At 33.0% G+C, this 19,416-nt stretch overlaps 1 protein-coding gene across 4 annotated transcripts in view; it reads left to right on the top strand.

Annotated features, from left to right (window-relative positions):
• Positions 1 to 16,503, top strand: part of LOC109789567 (formin-like protein 13) — a 42,815-nt gene extending 26,312 nt beyond the window's left edge. The window contains exons 9-17 of one of the 4 annotated variants that reach the window (XM_083068033.1): positions 367 to 447; positions 538 to 588; positions 701 to 782; positions 12,477 to 12,571; positions 12,755 to 12,826; positions 12,914 to 13,030; positions 14,395 to 14,463; positions 14,544 to 14,610; positions 16,372 to 16,503. In XM_083068033.1, coding sequence (XP_082924159.1) covers positions 367 to 447; positions 538 to 588; positions 701 to 782; positions 12,477 to 12,571; positions 12,755 to 12,826; positions 12,914 to 13,030; positions 14,395 to 14,463; positions 14,544 to 14,610; positions 16,372 to 16,379 — 642 coding nt within the window. In that variant the 3' untranslated portion in view covers positions 16,380 to 16,503. Of the gene's footprint in view, positions 1 to 366; positions 448 to 537; positions 589 to 700; positions 783 to 12,476; positions 12,572 to 12,754; positions 12,827 to 12,913; positions 13,031 to 14,394; positions 14,464 to 14,543; positions 14,611 to 15,946 lie in introns of those variants that run through there. The other 3 variants (XM_020348546.3, XR_014431372.1, XR_014431373.1) reach the window with 3 other exon arrangements.
• Positions 16,504 to 19,416: the final 2,913 nt, after the last annotated feature.

The following is a 19,416-nucleotide window of genomic DNA, read 5'->3' as shown; positions in this document are numbered from 1 at the left end:
TGAGATCAAAATTTTGAAATCCAAAGTAGCTTATTTTCAAATTAAAGACTAGAATAATACAAAATATTTTTAGATATTAAAAATATATTTTATCCTTGACTAAAATAGAACTCTATAAAATAGTGCTCATAAAAATCAACAAAGTACTTCTAACAAACTAATAACGACCCAGTAATATTCCGAACAAACTACTCCTAGCAAGCATGAATTTGGAAAGAGAAAAAATGCATGTTTGAGTGACATATTCCGTTGAAGCCATTTGCAATTGTTGTTTATATATATATTAGTGTTTAGATACTTAACTTAAATGGTGGAGATTACTACATTTTTAGTTTTGACGATATCTTCTTTCATCTTTCATTGTAGTTCTTCTTGGAGTTGATGAAAGTTCCGCGCGTAGAATCCAAGCTTAAAGTCTTTTCATTCAAGATTCAGTTTAACTCTAGGGTATGAAAATTGTTGTTTGCCTTCGTGAGTAGTATGCGTCAAAGGTTTATAAAATGCTTTCCAGTTTGACCTTGGTATATTATTTTGTAGGTTTCTGACCTTAGAAATAGCCTAACTGTAGTGAATGCGGTTTCAGAAGAGGCAAGATAATCCTCCTTTATGCTTAAACTATTTTTGGCTCTATATTTTCCCTTTCCAAAGATAATATTTTGGTTGTTGTGATGATCTCTCGTCTTATTTATTTTTTTATCAGATTAGGAATTCTGTCAAATTAAAGAGAATCATGCAAACAGTACTTTCCCTAGGAAACGCTTTGAACCAGGGTACTGCCAAGGGTAAGACAATTCAGAATCTCATTTAAAACAATTTATGTACTAGCCTGGTATACACCTTTATTATGTACTCTTCATCGTCATTATTATTAGGAAGAAAACTATAAGAAAATACCTATGGTAATGTTCATGTTGTTCTTTAGTCAAAATTAAAAACTTTTCTCACTAGTATGTGTTGACAACAAATTTTTTTATGACACTATCAATGTAAAATTCTGATTGAAAAATAACACCAACCATACGTATGATACTACATATAAGTTTTATCCTATTATTGTTATTTTATTATTATTATTAATATTATTATTACAAATAGTTAGGATTTAGCGGGATGAGAAATCTTCCTTACACAATAAAAAAAAAATACATAAGAGGAAAAAAAGAACAAAAATAAACATCATTAAAGTTACCCAAATTGTCTAACATTTTAGGGAGAGAAATAACTTTGGAAATGATATTTCTCTAATAAAATGGTAATCAACTTCTATATGCTTAGTTCTTTTATGGAAGATTGGATTGAAAGAGAGATACAAGGATGTTGTCACAAGCTAGCTCTATTGGACCTAGCTCACTAGACTTCAACTCTTGAAGCAGGTATATTAGGCACAAAAGTTCACAGGTAGTGTATGACACACTGTACCCTTTTAGACTAACATAATAATATATCTTAAAGAAGTTTTGCAACCAAAGAAAAAGCATATTTTTCAAAGCGCTTCACAAATGGTAAAAGAATAGAAATTTTAACAACTAGTCGGACATTCAAATCAAAATCAAAAGACAATATAAATGTTTAATAAAAAGATTGACACTCCAAAGACCATACATCAATTTAAAAGCTAAATACAACTGAATAAAAAGGACATAAACAAAACTAAACACAAATAAAATCCAAGCCTCAATGTCAAGCCCAAGTGGAGCATGGTATCCTAACTTCACACAAAGAAGACCTAAGTCACTCCACTAGCATTAACATTAAACTGATCTTTACCTACAAATGGGATTTAATCCAAACACAAATGAAGGAAACAAGAAAAGGGAGTGAGACACTCACTCATGCTCTTGTTGGAAATAAATTAAGGTTGATCAACAACATATGTAGCATTACATATATAAAGATATGCAATAATATAATGTAAGTCAATCACATCCTAGAAAATATCTGACATGTAACGCTCTCATATTCTAATGCATTTATGAATGTGGCGTCATCTCAAACTCATTCTCAAATAGCATAGTTTAAGAGTAAATATAGGTAAACAGAACCACCTGACAAAAATGTTGGACACCAAATACTCTCAATTAATTAGGGGAAAGATTCACCTGTGGGTTGTCAAAGTTACAAGTCACGCTAGTTCCACCTAAACTCATCATGAGTTAAACTAGGGTTCCCATCCTAGGTTGACACACAAGGTTCAAAACCAAAGATGCTTAATTGACCTCCCTAGCAAAGGATTCTACATTGATACCTCAAAACTTAGGTTTTAAGCATATGATGCATGTCACATATCACTATATCTCATACAATTATCAATAACAAATCTTTTGTTCTCATAATCATGTCTTGATTCCAAACCTCAATGCTCAGTCTCGTAATTTAGTTATTCTCATATTGAATTATTCTTATAAGGGTAAAATTCAAACTCATTATAAATATTAATTATCTTTCCTCACTATCCAAGGTATACACACTTAGTGTGAACACTTTTGTGCTTAGCACCATAGGCTCATACACTATGGTTCTCACACTCGGCACAAACTAGCTTGTGCTTAGCTTCCAAACCATTGTAGCTTATTATGGTTCTCGCGCATAGTGTGGACACTTGCATGCTTAACACCATAGTTTGTAAAATTTTTACGTCAAATGGCGCTTAACACAACAAGGTGATTGATGGAAACCTTCTAGAGAATCCGGATTGGTGTTGGTTTCTCCTTCAAGTTCCTCCCTAGACCTTTGGCTTCTTGACAGTTCTCAAGCTTCTCTAAAGCCTCCTAAGGTAGAAGAAGCTTTGGTTTTTACCTTGAGAGGTGAAGAAAACTCTTCAAGTGATGCCACTCCTTGAAAGAAGATGAATCACTTCAAAACTCATCACGCTCTTATATGAAGAGGATAAGAGAATTGGATTGGAATCAAAGAGGTTTGAGACTTTTAGGAAGAGAGAATTAAAGGAATAATACTTGGCAATCTCAATATATCATCCAAAAGTGTTTACAAAATGATGGAAAAGCCTTATATAGAGAATAGGTGGCTTATGGTGTAAGCTTGTCTAACCGTGGTTCAAGTAGAACTATGGTTAACCTTTTTACACTTAAGCTAACTATCCCTAGTTACCTTCCTAGAGGCTTGTGTAGCAACCTAAGCTACAAGCTTGTAGAGCAAGCTAAGCTAGAAGCAAGTGTGTGGGAGAAGCTAAAGAGAAATTCGGCCAAGGAGGGAGCTAGGCGATCATGGCTTATTTCCTACACTTAATCCAATCCAAGAATGTTGGAATTGGTTTAGTTAGGTTCACTAAATGGTGGTGAGACCTAACTAAATCAATTCTTTGAAAAAAATAGAGGAAAACAAGCCTAATATGTAAAATTTTGCCTAGGCCCACCAAAGGCCCAATTACTAGCTTCACCTACATACTTTACTATTTGTCACCCCACTTCTACTACTAAAAATGAGAAAATCTATGACCCTTAATATAAGGTCAAATGAAGCAAAAGTCTCCAAGTAACATACCCTAGAATCCTAAGGGTATGACCTATAAGAAAAGACAAAGGTGCCTTACAAATACAAAGGCAAAATACACCTATGCAAGTAGCTACAATGTACAATTACTATACAATGTATATACAATGAAAGCTAAGAGAGTAATAAGAGGAACCATACTCAATGCTCATGAAGAGCATAGGTCTAAGAAACACCTCTTCTGTAGAAGCCTCCTCTAGCCTCCTAACCATAGACCTAGTTAAAGGCCCAATGGTCTTTATATGTGAGCTCTCCTATGGATTAACCTTCACCCTTCTTGGTCTTACCTCTTCCAAAGGGATCCTTGGGGATTAGGTTTCCATCAGTGATCTTAGCATCTCTCACTCTCTCAACATATATATATATATGATGGCATCCTTGCTAGCATTGGTTGAGAGATGATGACCAATGTGAAGGAAGCCTTGACTCCTTGGATCAAGCTCTTCAAGGTGGGCGTGTTTTAGGATGGAAATCAAAAATGGAAGGGTGAGGTGAAGGTGTTTGTTGAAAGGTTTGAGAGGGGGACTCTAGGTTTTGGCTCACTCCATGGGTGATAAAGGCCACTTCTGGGTTTTCTCTCAAGGTGGAGATAGGTAGGGTTCTTGGCCGAATTTAGACCAAGAGAGATTAAGGAAAATATTAAGGCACAAAAGGCTCACTATTATAATTTTCAAAGTATTTACAAGGATGCTAGCCTAGGATATTTATAGAAGAGAGGTTGAATTTAGGGTTGTATTTGAGAGTGCATGATTGAAAAATGCAAGCCAAATGCACTTCAAATGAAACCTAAATTAATCCTAGATGCTACTTAGTGGCCAAGGATGGAATCTTTGGATTTGGTTAGGCTACATCTAGGTGCATGATAAGACCATGCAACCTAGGTGCCCTCCACTTGGGCCTAAACCTTATCAAGTCCAAAAATAATTCCAAGACTACCAAAAAACAAATCTAGGCCTATTTTCTCACCTTAATAAAATACCCTAGTCCAAAAATAAAATCCTATAATCTAAGACACCCCATAATACAAGGGTAAAATGGGAAATACAAGTGAAAATAAATCCTATGACTAAGATACCCCAAAATACAAGGGTAAAAATGGGAAATACAAGTAAAATAAATCATGTCTAAGATACCCAAAATACAAAGGTAAAAATGGGAAAATTAAAGACAAGGACAAAATAGGAATAAAAATAAGTTCTATGCTAACAAGGCTTAGGAGAATGATCAATATTCTTTAGCTATGAGAAGCATGTCTCTAGGGGTGTTAGCTCCCCTATCCTCTTCCAATCTCCTAGCCATGGACCTAGTTATAGGTCCCACATGAAGTGATGGGATTCCTCTCCATGGAATACGTTGAGATGGGGGAGAAGACGCCCTAGCCCTTGATCTTAGTTCAACAAGGAAGATGAAAGGAAGCTTTATGGTGAGAAAGGTAGGAATAGGCGTGAAAAGGGAGGTGTTTGGTGGAAGCACTTTGGGTGAAGGTGTTTGGTGGTTTAGGTTGGCTCACTCCAAGGTAGGTGGAGGCCACTCTAGGGTTTCCTACTCTCCAAGGGAGGAGATAGGAGGGAATAGCCGAAGCAATCCTAGTGACTAAGGATGGGATTTTGAGGCATAAAATGCTCACTCAATATCATATAATCCAAAGTATTTACAAGTGGTGGGGTGTGGGGTATTTATAGGAGAAGTTGCATTTAGGGTTGCATTTAGGGTTGCATGGCCGAAATCTCCAAAGCCAAATGCACTCCAAATGCAATGCTAAATTAACCCTAGATGCAACTTGGTGGCCAAGTTTGGAATCTATGGGATTAGATTGGCTATAACAAGGTGCATGACAAGTCCATGCAACCTTTGCCCACCATTGGGCCTAAGCCTTTCTAATACCAAAAATGGTCCAAAAATGCTACCAAATTGGCGTCACCTCCTTCTAAAATACCCTAGCCCAATTAGAAAAACCTAATTAACTAAAACACCCCATAATACAAGGGCAAAATAGGAAATACAAAGAAAATAAATCCTATGACTAAAATACCCCAAAATACAAGGGTAAAAATGGAAAACAAAATTTAATACTAGACTACTCTAATTAACCATTGGTGGTCTTCACATGAAGTCAAGGATGGTCCTCCATCATACCCTCCTTCTTGAGAAGGATTTGACCACAAATCTTCAAGCTCTTCCAATCCTTTGAACCTTCATAAGATGTAAAACCACAATTAGGGAAGTAAAATACTAAAATTTAACTAGGCAATCCTTAAGCACACAATTTGTTGAATGAAAGCACTAGGGAAAAGGAGAGAGCCAAAGAGGCTTCACCATCAAAGTTATTGGTCCCATGCAATTCATTCACCAATTTATCTAACTTAGGGATTGGGTGCCTTTTATGCAATGATGGCTTTTCCTAAAATAGTGCACATCCTCTATTGCCATCTTTCTTTGGCACCAAAGAAAAGAGGATGGCACAAGGGTTAAGGTTCACTTAAACCTAGCCCTTTGTTGTCAAAGGAAAAATTCTTTTTGTCTTTTCTTTTCTTTTTATTTTTGTTTTTGCTTTTCTCTTCCTCATCTTTCTTAGCTTTGAGTTTGAGTTGGTCCTCATTCACTTGAGATGGTGATAGAGGACACCACACAAACTTTTTACCTAGGTGTTGGAAACTTATTTTATTAGTGAGGCCATCATGGATTATGTGCTTGTCATATTGCCATGGCCTCCCTAGCAAGACATGACTAACCTCTAATGGCACTATGTCACATAAAATTTCTTCTTTATATTTGCCAATAGAGATTGGTACACTTGCTTGTTGGTTAACTACAACACCTCTTTCCTCATTGATCCATTGCATTTTATAAGGCTTAGGATGAGGTTTTGTAGTCAAGGCTAACTTATCAATTAATCTAGTGCTACAACAATTAGAAGTTGACCCACTATCTACAATGAGAGAACAAGTATTTTCTAAAATCGTGCATTTTGTTTGAAACAAGTTCTCTCGTTGTGATGGGTCTATTTCACTAGATTGATTGTTAAGGAGCCTTCTAACCAACAATAAGTCTCCTTCACAAGGTAAAACCTCTTCCTCGGATTCTATGACTTCTTCTTCACTACTAGAGGAAGATGAAGTTGATTCATCAAGGCTACTATAGTGATCTTGGGCTTTTAAAACCATAGTTTTCTTGGTAGGACATTGAGAAGCAATATGTCCTCTTCCAAGACACTTAAAGCACTTGATTTCACTTGACTTAGACTCTTTGGAAGGTGCTTTAAAAGATGATTTTTCTTTTTCTTTTTCTTTTTCTTCTTTGGGATAAGGTAGGGAAGAGTGGCCCTCCTTTTTAAAATTCTTGGAATAAGAGGGAGTGGAGTCTTTTCGAAAAGTTTTTCTTGTAAGTTGATGCTCCACTCTTGAACAAAGTTGAACTAGTTCATTCAAATCCCTATAAGGTAAAAGTTCAACTTTGTCTCTTATTTCAAGATTAAGACCACTTTGAAATCTAGAAATTGTGGTCCTCTCTTCCTCCCTAATCCCAGCCCTCATCATTAGCAACTCCATAGATTGCCTATATTCTTCCACACTAGAGGACCCTTGCTTTAACCTTTGAAGCTTATCCATAAGTTCTCGGTCATAGTATGGAGGAATATGCCTCCTTCTCAAGGCACTACGGAGCTCATTCCAATATTGGATTGGGGGCTCATGATTTATTCTTCTTTCTTTTTCCAAGGAGGTCCACCAATACATAGCATGCCCTTGGAAGCTAAGGGTTGCTAAAGAAACCTTCCTATCTTCACTTATTCCATGGCAAGAAAATAGTTGTTCAACTTTCATTTCCCAATCTAGATAACTTTCAACATTATCTTTGCCATGAAATGGGGGAAGATTGAGGTGAGGTTCCTTATTGGAAGACTCCCTATGTCTATGGTGCCTTGGGGGTCTTTGATAGTAACCATCATTGTGATGGCTACTAATGAAGGTATCACTTAGAGGTTGGGTGTGATGCCCTTCCTCCTCATGATCACTTGCATACATATGCCCCTTACCTCTTGAGGGTTGAGGAGAAGTGACTTTTGGTTTTGAGCCACTAGCCTCTCCTCCCACAACTAATCTTTCTAATAATCTTTTTATTTCTTCATTATTCTTTTCCATCTCTCTTTCTTTTCTTTTTAATTCCTCTTCTCTTTTTATATTTTCTTCTTCTTTTCTCCTTAGGTACTCTTTGAGTTGCCTAAGTTCATCCCTAACACTAGACCTAGTACTACGGGAATTATGACCTTGAACACTAGATTGTTCACTCATCTTTGATCAAAAAGGTTTTCACAAAGGTTTTTGAAAAAGGTTTAAAAAGGTTTTCACAAAGAATGAGTGACACAAAAAGGTTTTCACAAAAGGTTTTTCAAAGGTGCAAGATAGGTAGGAAAGGCCTAAGTGCACAAAGTGAACTATCAAAGGGAGGTGGACTACAATGAATCACTTAATAACCAAGCCTTATCAAGTAAAAATCACTAAGCCTTTTCTACTTTTCTTACAAAAACGTTTTGGACACAAACAAAGGTGTGTGTGTGCACGTTACCCCTAGTAGGCAAACAAGCCTTCTAAACGTAATTGCACAAAGAAAAAGAAATCCTAAGCAATTATACTACTAAAGCTTTAAAACATGTAAAGGAAAGCAATTAAAACAAGTTCTAGTCGAGGTCCTAGGTGAAGGTTTTCAAATCACCTTCAACTACACGAACTAAAACCAAGTTGAAGAGGTTTATGAATGGCCAAATTACAAGCCAAATGAAAGAAATTAAGGCCAAAAATACAAAGTGGCCGAGAGAGAAAATTAAGCAACAAAACAAGCAAAATAAAGCTCTAAATCTTCAAACTCCTCCAAATGGGTCCCTTCATAATGAACAAATTGGTTAGTCCTCTCCAAGTGTTTGTTCACTCCTTTTGTGTGGTGTAAGTCCCTCCAAAGGCTAGGCTTGGATTCGGTTCACCCCTCCACTCAAATCCACCAAAGGTGTGAAAATTGACTAGAGTGGGTTTTGGACCTACAATGAAAATGAAACCAACCCAAAGCAAGAGTTCCAAGGAATAAAAACTGAAAAGGCACAATTAGGAAAGCTAAACTCAAAGAGAATTGATGTAGACAAACAAAAGAGGCCAAAGAAAGACAAGCAAAAATTAAGACTCAATCAAAGAAGGCAAGCACTCAAAGAACAAACTTAGAAAGGCACTAGAATGGGTTTGGTGTTTTGTCCACTTGATTAAGTTAATTTTGTGTTTTTAGTCCAGCCAAAAGAAAGTCCCAAATGAAGGTCAATTTGTCATAAGTCCAACTCCCAAATGCAAAGGTAATGGTCCAAGTCCACAAGTCTAGCAACAAGTCCTTTTTGTCCAAGAATTTTTTTTTTTTGTTCCTTTGTTTTTGTTGCTCACGGCAATTTGATTTTTAATAGGTCTTGGGTCCGAAATTTTTCTTGTAATTAAGCCCAATTGTTGCTTAGGTTTTGCACTTGTGGTTGGTCCAAAAATTAGGTTAAAGTTTAGGAGCAAAATGTGATGACAAGTGGCGGCACTTGATAGGTCTTTAGGGAATCTTTTTAGTGGAATTGGTTTGTACTAGTTGGTACAAGTTGTTGCACTAAATTTTCCAGCCAGCTATTAGATTCTTTTAGGGTTTCTTTTAGGCATACAAAGTTAACTAAATCAAGTGAAATGCAAGGGGGAAAAGTGGGCAGCAATTATAAGCATGTGCAAGGGATCATTTCACACATGGAAACTCAAAAAAATTCAAGGAACATGCTAGGACTATTTAGCATGCATGAATGACTCCTAAAAGCAAGATATATGTCACGCCCACTATGTAATGCAAGATGGCATATTTTGTTCATGTATTTCATGCAAAGTGTTTGGCACATACATGGAATTAATGTAGACAAAATATAGGAAACAAAAGTGACAAAACTTTAGGTGGATTTAAAAAATTAAAAAGCATGTTTATAGCATGTTCTTCATGTTCATGTAAGACTCAAAAATGAAAAGCATGAAAATACCTAATAATGGAAACCTAAGATGTTAAAAGAAAGTTCACAAGGACAAGTTTATGAACCAAAAGCTATTCGGCCATACCAAGAAGCAAGAAGAAGAGATGACCGAAAGCCAAAAAGAAGACTCAAAAAAATGACTCAAAGACTAGATGACATTACCCTTGAAGAACTATGGCTCTTGATACCACTTGATGGGATTCCTCTCCATGGAATACGTTGAGATGGGGGAGAAGACGCCCTAGCCCTTGATCTTAGTTCAACAAGGAAGATGAAAGGAAGCTTTATGGTGAGAAAGGTAGGAATAGGCGTGAAAAGGGAGGTGTTTGGTGGAAGCACTTTGGGTGAAGGTGTTTGGTGGTTTAGGTTGGCTCACTCCAAGGTAGGTGGAGGCCACTCTAGGGTTTCCTACTCTCTAAGGGAGGAGATAGGAGGGAATAGCCGAAGCAATCCTAGTGACTAAGGATAGGATTTTGAGGCATAAAATGCTCACTCAATATCATATAATCCAAAGTATTTACAAGTGGTGGGGTGTGGGGTATTTATAGGAGAAGTTGCATTTAGGGTTGCATTTAGGGTTGCATGGCCGAAATCTCCAAAGCCAAATGCACTCCAAATGCAATGCTAAATTAACCCTAGATGCAACTTGGTGGCCAAGTTTGGAATCTATGGGATTAGATTGGCTATAACAAGGTACATGACAAGTCCATGCAACCTTTGCCCACCATTGGGCCTAAGCCTTTCTAATACCAAAAATGGTCCAAAAATGCTACCAAATTGGCGTCACCTCCTTCTAAAATACCCTAGCCCAATTAGAAAAACCTAATTAACTAAAACACCCCATAATACAAGGGCAAAATAGGAAATACAAAGAAAATAAATCCTATGACTAAAATACCCCAAAATACAAGGGTAAAAATGGAAAACAAAATTTAATACTAGACTACTCTAATTAACCATTGGTGGTCTTCACATGAAGTCAAGGATGGTCCTCCATCATGAAGCTCCAAGGATGGTCCTCCATCAATATATATGAAGAAGGATCCTTTTACTCCAAGAGTAAGTCTACATAGACTTACTCCATACATACTAGATTAAGTCTTATAAGTACTACCTTTACCTCAGAAACCTTAGAAATGCAAAATTTGAACAAAGTCCTCAAATCCCAACTCAAACTTCATTCTCATTTTTCAACCCTTTAGAGACTAAATCTCTTGAAACTCTAGTTGTGAAGATTAATCCCCACTTGACAAACTTCCTAAATGTATCCTCAGCTTCCCTAAGCTCTAAAATAACCTCAAATTTACTCAGAAAGACCAAATTTATCTTATGTTTTTATCCTCCAATTTCCTACCTTTCCTACTTCTTTCCATGCAATACTCATAACTCACCACCATATGAAATGCAACATGTATTAACATATAAACAAACATCACATTCAGATACATATTCTTGAAATAATGAGTTGCATGCCACAATACTTCACTTAACTAAGATGAGAAGCAAGGTGATCGATCTTCTTCCCTCTTAGTACCAGTTCAGTATAATGGTGTATAATGCATCATTCACCACACTCATGCATACACATGCCTATATAAACATCTCAAAACAACAATATCTCATCTCATCCTATGAAATCACTTCTAAGTCGAAATAACTAATCAGAACCACATAAACATACAAACATGCATAGAGGTAAGTACATTTCAAATCCACACATTCATAATATAATCTAAATCCATACAAACATACACACACACACATATATATATATAAGTATATATACCAATTAGCCTAATATTTCCATGGCGTTACAAATATCATTTGGATGTTGTAACTCGAAAATTGAAATATATTAAATATGCTTTAGGAAAAGGCCTTATCTATGAAAATAGAGGACATGCTAAGATAGTTGGTTACTTAGATGCATATTGGGCTAGTTCACATAATGATAAACAATCAACATCTGGGTATTGTGTTAATTAGAGGAAATTTGATATCAAGTAAGAGTAAGAAGTGAAATGTTATGTCATGATCCAATGTTGAGGTAGAATTCAATGCTATAACTTTAGTGACATCTGAGCTTATATCGCTGAAACTATTGCTAAGATAACTCAAACTTGATGACTCTAAGAAAATGACATTGGTTTGTGATAATCAAACAACATTACATATTTCATCCAATCCCATTTTTCATGAGAGACCAAACATATTGAGGTAGATTATTGCTTTGTAAGAGAGAAGATTGAGTTTGGATATATCTTTGTGATGTCCAAGGATTAGTTATATATGTAACAAGTTGGGTGCATATGATTTATATGCCATTACTTGAGTGAGAGTTTTGTGAATAATATCGTGATATTTAGTAATTATGCATAATATGTTATTTATGGGAAACAAAATATCCCCTAATCATGCGTATTGAATGAATTGAACATACACACACACACACACACACACACACACACACACACACACACATATATATATATATATATATATATATATATATATATATATATATATATATATATATATATATATATATATATCCCATGGTGTAGTACAAAACACATGGTTTCAGTTCATCTTTTATGTCTATTCTCTTTACTTTTAACATAATCCATAATGTTTAGGAATTATAATTAAGGAATCAAGGAAACTAAATGAAAATAAGGAAACAAGAAAAATAAGGAAATGACAACATTTTTTTAAACCCCAAGTATATATCAAAAAAATTCCATAATCTTATATGTTATTTATAGAGCTATCTATCTTAATCCGTGTTTTCATAATTCATTTCCATTATCAATTCCACTTATTTTTTACAATATAAGTGGTTTGATATTGTATCACATCTTCACATGATGTTGAAACTATTTAGTATTTATCTTTTAGTTTGATGGTTGTGATATGTTTATGTATTTTAATCTTCTTTTAGGCTCAGCTATTGGATTCAAATTGGATAGTCTTCTTAAACTCACTGAGACACGTGCACAAAACAAGAAGATAACTCTAATGCATTACCTTTGTAAGGTAAATGTTTATTCTTTTTTGGTTTATTTTTTCCTTTCCTTTATTTTTATTTAAAAAATTATTTGTGTTATGATGTCCATTGAGGAATTAAATTACAATAATCTACAACATAGCTTTTACTTCAATTTTGGGAAGTTTCCATCATTAATGTTTGGTAACCTTTGATATTATGATTACTCATAGATTCTAGCTGATAAATTACCAGAAGTTTTAGATTTCTCAAAGGATCTTGCTAACCTCCCTCTAGCAGCAAAGGTGCTGGACCTTTTCCTTGGCTTTTCATTTCATTATGTTGATGACATGATATATTTGCTAGCATTGACATGTATGATTATGATCTAGATCCAATTGACATTGTTGGCAGAGGAAAAACAAGCTATAAGCAAAGGACTAGAGAAACTTGAACATGAACAATCCACCTCTGAAAATGATGGTCTTGTATCAGAAACTTTTTGCAAGGTATAGGCATCATGCCTTCCCAAAGAGTTTGATCACCAATCATTTATTTTCTTCTTCATATTTTCTTTAAAATGTTAAACGTGTTATTAATTTTCTTTTCAAATTTTGTATTTTCACAAAAAAATTATTCTAAAATAATTCACTAATTCATGATATCTCTAATATAATTGGACAAGGACATGAGTAATGGACAGATGTTGACCTATTAAGTAACAAACATTTCTTTTTATGCCTCAATCTCTTCCATGTGGTTCTTGGAAGGGAGAAATTAATTCAGGGCCAATTGAGTTTTGTTAATCATGTGCTTTGAAAGAAAAAGGAAGTTCAGTGAAAAACCAACTTTTGGTTTGCATTAGGGATGGCAATGGGGCTCCATGGGGGCGGGTAATAGTAAACCCTCTCCCGCCTCGCTAGATGAAAATTAGCCCCGTACCCACCCCATATCCGCGCGGGTATCCATTAAGCGGGTATCCATGAATTTGTTGAATATGGATATCCGTGGATATCCATGGATATTTATACATTTTTTAAGAAATTAAAAAAATTATATTACAAATAGTTTTAAGTTTATATTTAATGTCATTGAAATATTAAAAAATAAAAAATTAATGTTAATTTTGAACTTGTATTTAACGTTAATTTTATTGAAATAATAATAAAAATGCAAGATGATCAATAATTTAAAATACATCAATCTCACAAGTAAATTAAAGTCTTATCACAAAGCTACAATAATTCAATCTCATAATTTCAAACGAAAGTAAACAACTTAAAATACATCAAAATTTATTGGTTCAATCAAAGCTAGAAAATTAATTAAATTACATCCAACAATTCTATAACATGCTTAACACATGTTGGTATAACTTCATCAACCTCACTTTTGTAAGAAAATAAGAAGAGAAAGTGTAATTTTAGGGTTATGTGGTACAATAATAATTAGGATATTTAAGAAATATTATTCAAAGGGTACCCGCGGGTATGGATATCATCATATCCGCCCCCGCCCCGTTTATAAACGGGTAAAAAATTATCCGTCTCCATTATCTGCGGGTACCCAATTAGTCTATCCATTTATTATCCGTAGCGGATTTTTCCCACAGATACTCGTGGGTACGGGTATTTTTTCCATCCCTAGTTTGCATCCACATTCTAATACAAACAAATAATAGGAGAATTTAAAATGCGGACACCTTTTACAATAGTTAGAAGTTCCCAAATCAGAATGTCACTAACATATAAACATGAATCTTTAGCATTTGTAGATATATATGTTAACACTCCAAACATATTCCTTATATAATAATCTTTGATAAATTTTTTTGTCATATAGGAAAATTTTACATTATTAATTATTTTTTCAGAAGTTGAAAGAGTACCTCTATTCTGCGAAGGCCGAAGTCTCTTCATTGTCTTCACTATATTCTATCATGGTAGACCACTTAGAATATGTATTATAATCTTTATAAATTGTTATAGGCTATGATTTACAAGGAAAGTCTTTGTTTTACAGGGAAGGAATGTAGAAGCTTTGATTATTTATTTTGGTGAAGATCCATGTCGTTGTCCTTTTGAGCAAGGTATGTGACTAATTAATTATAATTTGATTTTAGGCCAATTTTTATAATTATCATTGTTTCCTCCTCTTTTGGTAGTATCCTATTTTCAAGTTATGATTAATAGCAAAATAATTAATTTTCTTTAATGAAAAATCAATAATAATAATAATAATAATAATAATAATAACAAAATCCTTATTAATTAAGAGAGTTCAGGAGTGGGTTCTTCTCAAAGAAAGTTTTTTTGAATTATAAATAATTGAAATGAATATGTTCAATTAATAAAATGAAAGAGAAATAATTGTGACTTATGAGTAATATTGGTAAGGAAGGGTTTGCAATTTGTCCCATAGAAAGCAGTATTGACAGATGGTTTATGGCTTTGTCAATACAAATTTGCATTATAATGTTCCGTATAATTGATATGATCATTCAACCTTTTCATCTATTGATGTAGGCATGTAGGACCAAAGCATGTTAAATTTTGCATTAATGTTTTTTCTTAACACTTGTATCAACCCTAATCTTGAGTTGCATTTTATTTATCGAAAACAAAAAACTATAGTTTCATTTTGCCCACAAATATTTTAAAGTTTTAATCTTATATATCCTTATTTATCGTCAAATTGGAGGACAACACATGATGCCTGAAAAAGTAATCTTCCTTAGTGATGTCAATTTCTAATGAGATTCCTCTTTTCAATTCTAGTCTATGAAGATAAATGATCATTTTGTTGAGTTTACTACTAACATGCATAATACCATACTTGCCTAATACTATGCATATCAAATACAACAATATGATTATAGGGTATGATACATGTAAGATACATGTTTGGATATGTATAAAAATTCATAAAACATAATAAGTATATAAGTACAATTTTTCAAATCTAAAACTTATAACATATTTCTTGGACATTACTAAAAACAAAATAAAAATTGTAAATTATTGTCATCATAAATCACTTTCTACTATCTACAAATTGAAAAATTATAAATCTCATTCTCTTGAAATCATCCATAAAGAGAACATTTCCATTGTTTGTACATCAAGGAATAATGCTTCTATGTTTCTATATTGTACATACTTTTATGTCTCAAAAGTATATGTATTGAATTTTTATATAACTCTTTAAAGGGTTGGATACTTCACATATACATATGGGTGAAATATCCAAGAGTGACAATATTGAATATAGAAATGAATAAAGAAAATTAAGGATTCAATGCTTCATACCAATATAGAAATCATGTAGTTCGATTGAGAAAAAAACTATGAATCTTTTCATATCAAACTTGATATCTTACTACTCTATAACAGTTGGATGTTAATTCTTGTAAGTTTTTTCTTTAGTTGTCACAACTATGCTCAACTTTACTGGAATGTTCAACAAAGCCCACAAAGAAAACTACCAACAACTTGAACTTGAAAAGAAGAAAACAGAAGAAATTGTGAAATAGAAATGCACGTCATAACAAATATTACCTACAGCAATCAAGACTCACTATATAATTTGAGTGGTAATCAAATGAACAGATCTTTGAGAATTAATTTGACTAAATGAAATGGTTTTAGTGGTCTTGAAAAGTATGTACATGATATATGGAAGAAGTAGATAACACAGAAGACCATAATGTACGAGTCGTTTACACAAAAAATGAGAGGTAAAACATTTTGAACATATTGCCACTCGCTCTGATTATCATCCTCCTTTTGATAATTGTATTATGTGAAAACCTAGTGCTAACTTGTCTCTTTATTGTATCCTCCTTATGCAGGATTCTAGATTTTGCATGAAATACATGCTATTTTCCACCCTACTTGTATATATACATTTTTGTTTAGAAATTGTATCACTATAAGTAATTCCTAAGAAAGTAGGGAAATCATTATTTTTTTTCCCCGTTTCTTTGCTAATTGCTAGCATCACTGGTTTCACATGTTTAAAGCAAATCCTTAATATTTTTGTATATAGTGTATATGATATAGTCTTTTGTCCAATTGAACATGTCATTCATTTGATGGATGAAGTCAAAGAGTATTGCATTTTTATTGTTGTCAGTTACTTAAGGCCTTGATTTAATGATTTCAATAGCATACAATGTATGGTTAGATATTCTATTATTCTTATATATTTGAATTTTGACACTTGAAATTAAACGTATTTTGGGTCCAGAAAAATCAAGAATGGTTTTATTATTATTATTATTATTTGGCTACAACCTTAAAAAAAACAAATTTTAATTGCTAGATAAATTGTTGTTAACAATCCATTTCCTCGTTCCAACTATGGATGTAATTAGTAATGAACAATCACATCAAACAGAAGTTAGTTATGGAAGTATCGACACAAGACTATAAGGTTTAAACTTTGCATTTTGATGTATTGAAAAAGAAAAAAGAACTAGTCTTGAAAGAGTTGTAGGTGCTTATTTTTATTAAGTAGGATTGGTACAAGGAGTAAACGATCATAAAACAAAATTCATATGTAATTTTGGATAAAGAGATTGAACTAAGTTTACTGAATCACATTTATTATGTTTATTCACTTCGACTAAGAAAATGTTTATATTGGTTATAACTTTTTTAGAAGGTTTATAGCTTTACTATTTTTACTAAAACTTAATATTGATGACGTCGTCCACTCTAAAGGACTCGAAAAATGTGATTTAGAGATATAATATATCAATTACTTCTATTGAATGAATTGTTAAAAACATGCAACAATTAGAGGTAAAGTCGTCAATGTTGACATTGGTTTATTTTTCTTCCTAAAGTAAGCAATTCATTTTAGGTATCAAATTAATTTCTTTAAATATAAAATAACAATTTAACTCTCTTCATATTGCAACTTGTTTATCTATGTGATTAATACCTTGTATCTAGCTGAATTATGATGCTTACTCAACATTTCATTATTAAGGAGCAAGTTGTAGGATTCCCATAACCCATAGAGTAAATTACAAACTTTCATGTGGAAAAATTTAAATAATTCAGTTTTTTTTTGTCTCGTAGCTAATTTTGTTCTTTTAAGCAATAAGTGAATATCTTTATTAGAAATTAACATGTATGTGGGGCCAAAGAAGTGGACATAGGAATCATTAAGGCAAAGCTCAAAGGGAGGGTCATAAATGTTTATATCATAAAATTAATTTTTACAAAATAAAAAAGGCATGTGATAGAATTGTAATTTTAGTATTCAACCTTAATCAAAATGAATGCAATTGTCTCATGCATTGTGAGAATGGTGAAAAAAAATATTTTACACTCCAAAGTGGGTAAAACTAGAGATACCATTATTTTTGGTACAAAAGTTTCAATAAGGATGGAACATAAATGTAATATATATTTTTTAAGAAAATTGCAGTAAGAAAAACAATATTTTACAAATTCATCACAAATAAAGAAAGCATAAGAACAAATATGATTAATGAAACAATAAATTTTAATTATTCTATACTAGTGTAACTAGTAGATTTAATGGCATAAAAAAATTTCAAACCTTAATTGCTTGTCAATTGAGGGAGGGCACTTGTAAAATATCCTCCAATACTTGACTAGTCATAAGAACCACTTGATACCTAAAGTTTAAGGACAATTTAGCGTGGTTAAACTTTTTAATTTTGTGTTTTCAAATATGATTTGTAAAATAAAACACATTTGACAAAAATAGAGTTGAAATGATTTTAAACTCAATTTCAAAACATTTTTATGTTCATTTTCAAAATCAATAAATAACCATTTGTAAATTTGATTTCTAATTAGAAAAATGTTTTCTGTACATTTGAAAATGATCCTCCCAGATGTCATACCACTGTTGCCAACACTTCCATTAGTCAACTATAATTTGTTGGGATTTTTTTTATTAGATTTAGGTCAAATTTCCCATTGTTTAATGAATTAATTAAATAACTTGACCAATTTCTAGATATAATTGGACAAAAATTAAGGTTATTGCAATCATGTGAAAAATTTTGAAATTCCAAGGAGAAAGTTTATGGACATAGAATCACAATCTTGTTGACATTATGCACTACCATGCATGCTTGAATGAAGAGAAAAATTGAAAAGTACAAAAGGATGTGTCGGTTCTAGAACGATGTGTCACAATATAATTTCTTTGCTCTTGGTGTTGTACTTTGCACAATTATATTAAGATTTCAAGCTTTCACTTTACAAAGAGAAACACACTCGTGCTTAATCTAACACAATCGTGCTAATGTTTGAAAAAGAACAAGTTAGGATCCGCTCATATTATATGTTTAGGGTTTGTAACGATTATCTTCAAAGGCTACCTATTAATATGAAGGTTGGTCAACAAAAGGATATTAAAAGAAATGTTCTTTCCATTGCAATTCTCTCTATGTAAAAAAAAAATTTGTACGTACTAATTTTATTTTATCACGTCTTAGAAAAAATGATACTTGTTAGTCTTACCCTAAAAAGTTATATATTAAGTGTTTTAGCTAGAAGCTTAAAGACACTTGGTAGGTAAAGAATACTTAGGTTCTTTGAAGCTTGGAAAAGCTTTGTGTCAAAAGAATATTTGGGTAATTTCTTGAATAAACAAGTCAAAGACTACTTAGGTTGAGTCAACACTGACTTGTAAAAGAATAATAATCTTGTAACTTTATTAAAGTTAATGGAACTTGATGAGGTTGATCAAGACTTGACGTAGTCTTAGTGGTAGAGATGAACCAATACAAAATTTGTGCCTTCTATTTCATGTATCTCTTTCGATTTCCTTTTTACTTTGCTATAGTCTAATAAGTGTTGAAGTTTTTAATAAACATAATTCAACCCCCTTTCTTATTTTTGTTTTA

The sequence above is a fragment of the Cajanus cajan genome, chromosome 2, assembly GCF_000230855.2.
Source record: "Cajanus cajan strain Asha chromosome 2, NIPB_CcT2T_4, whole genome shotgun sequence".
NCBI classification, from domain to species: Eukaryota; Viridiplantae; Streptophyta; class Magnoliopsida; order Fabales; family Fabaceae; genus Cajanus; species Cajanus cajan.
This window is presented reverse-complemented; position numbering and strand designations above follow the sequence as displayed.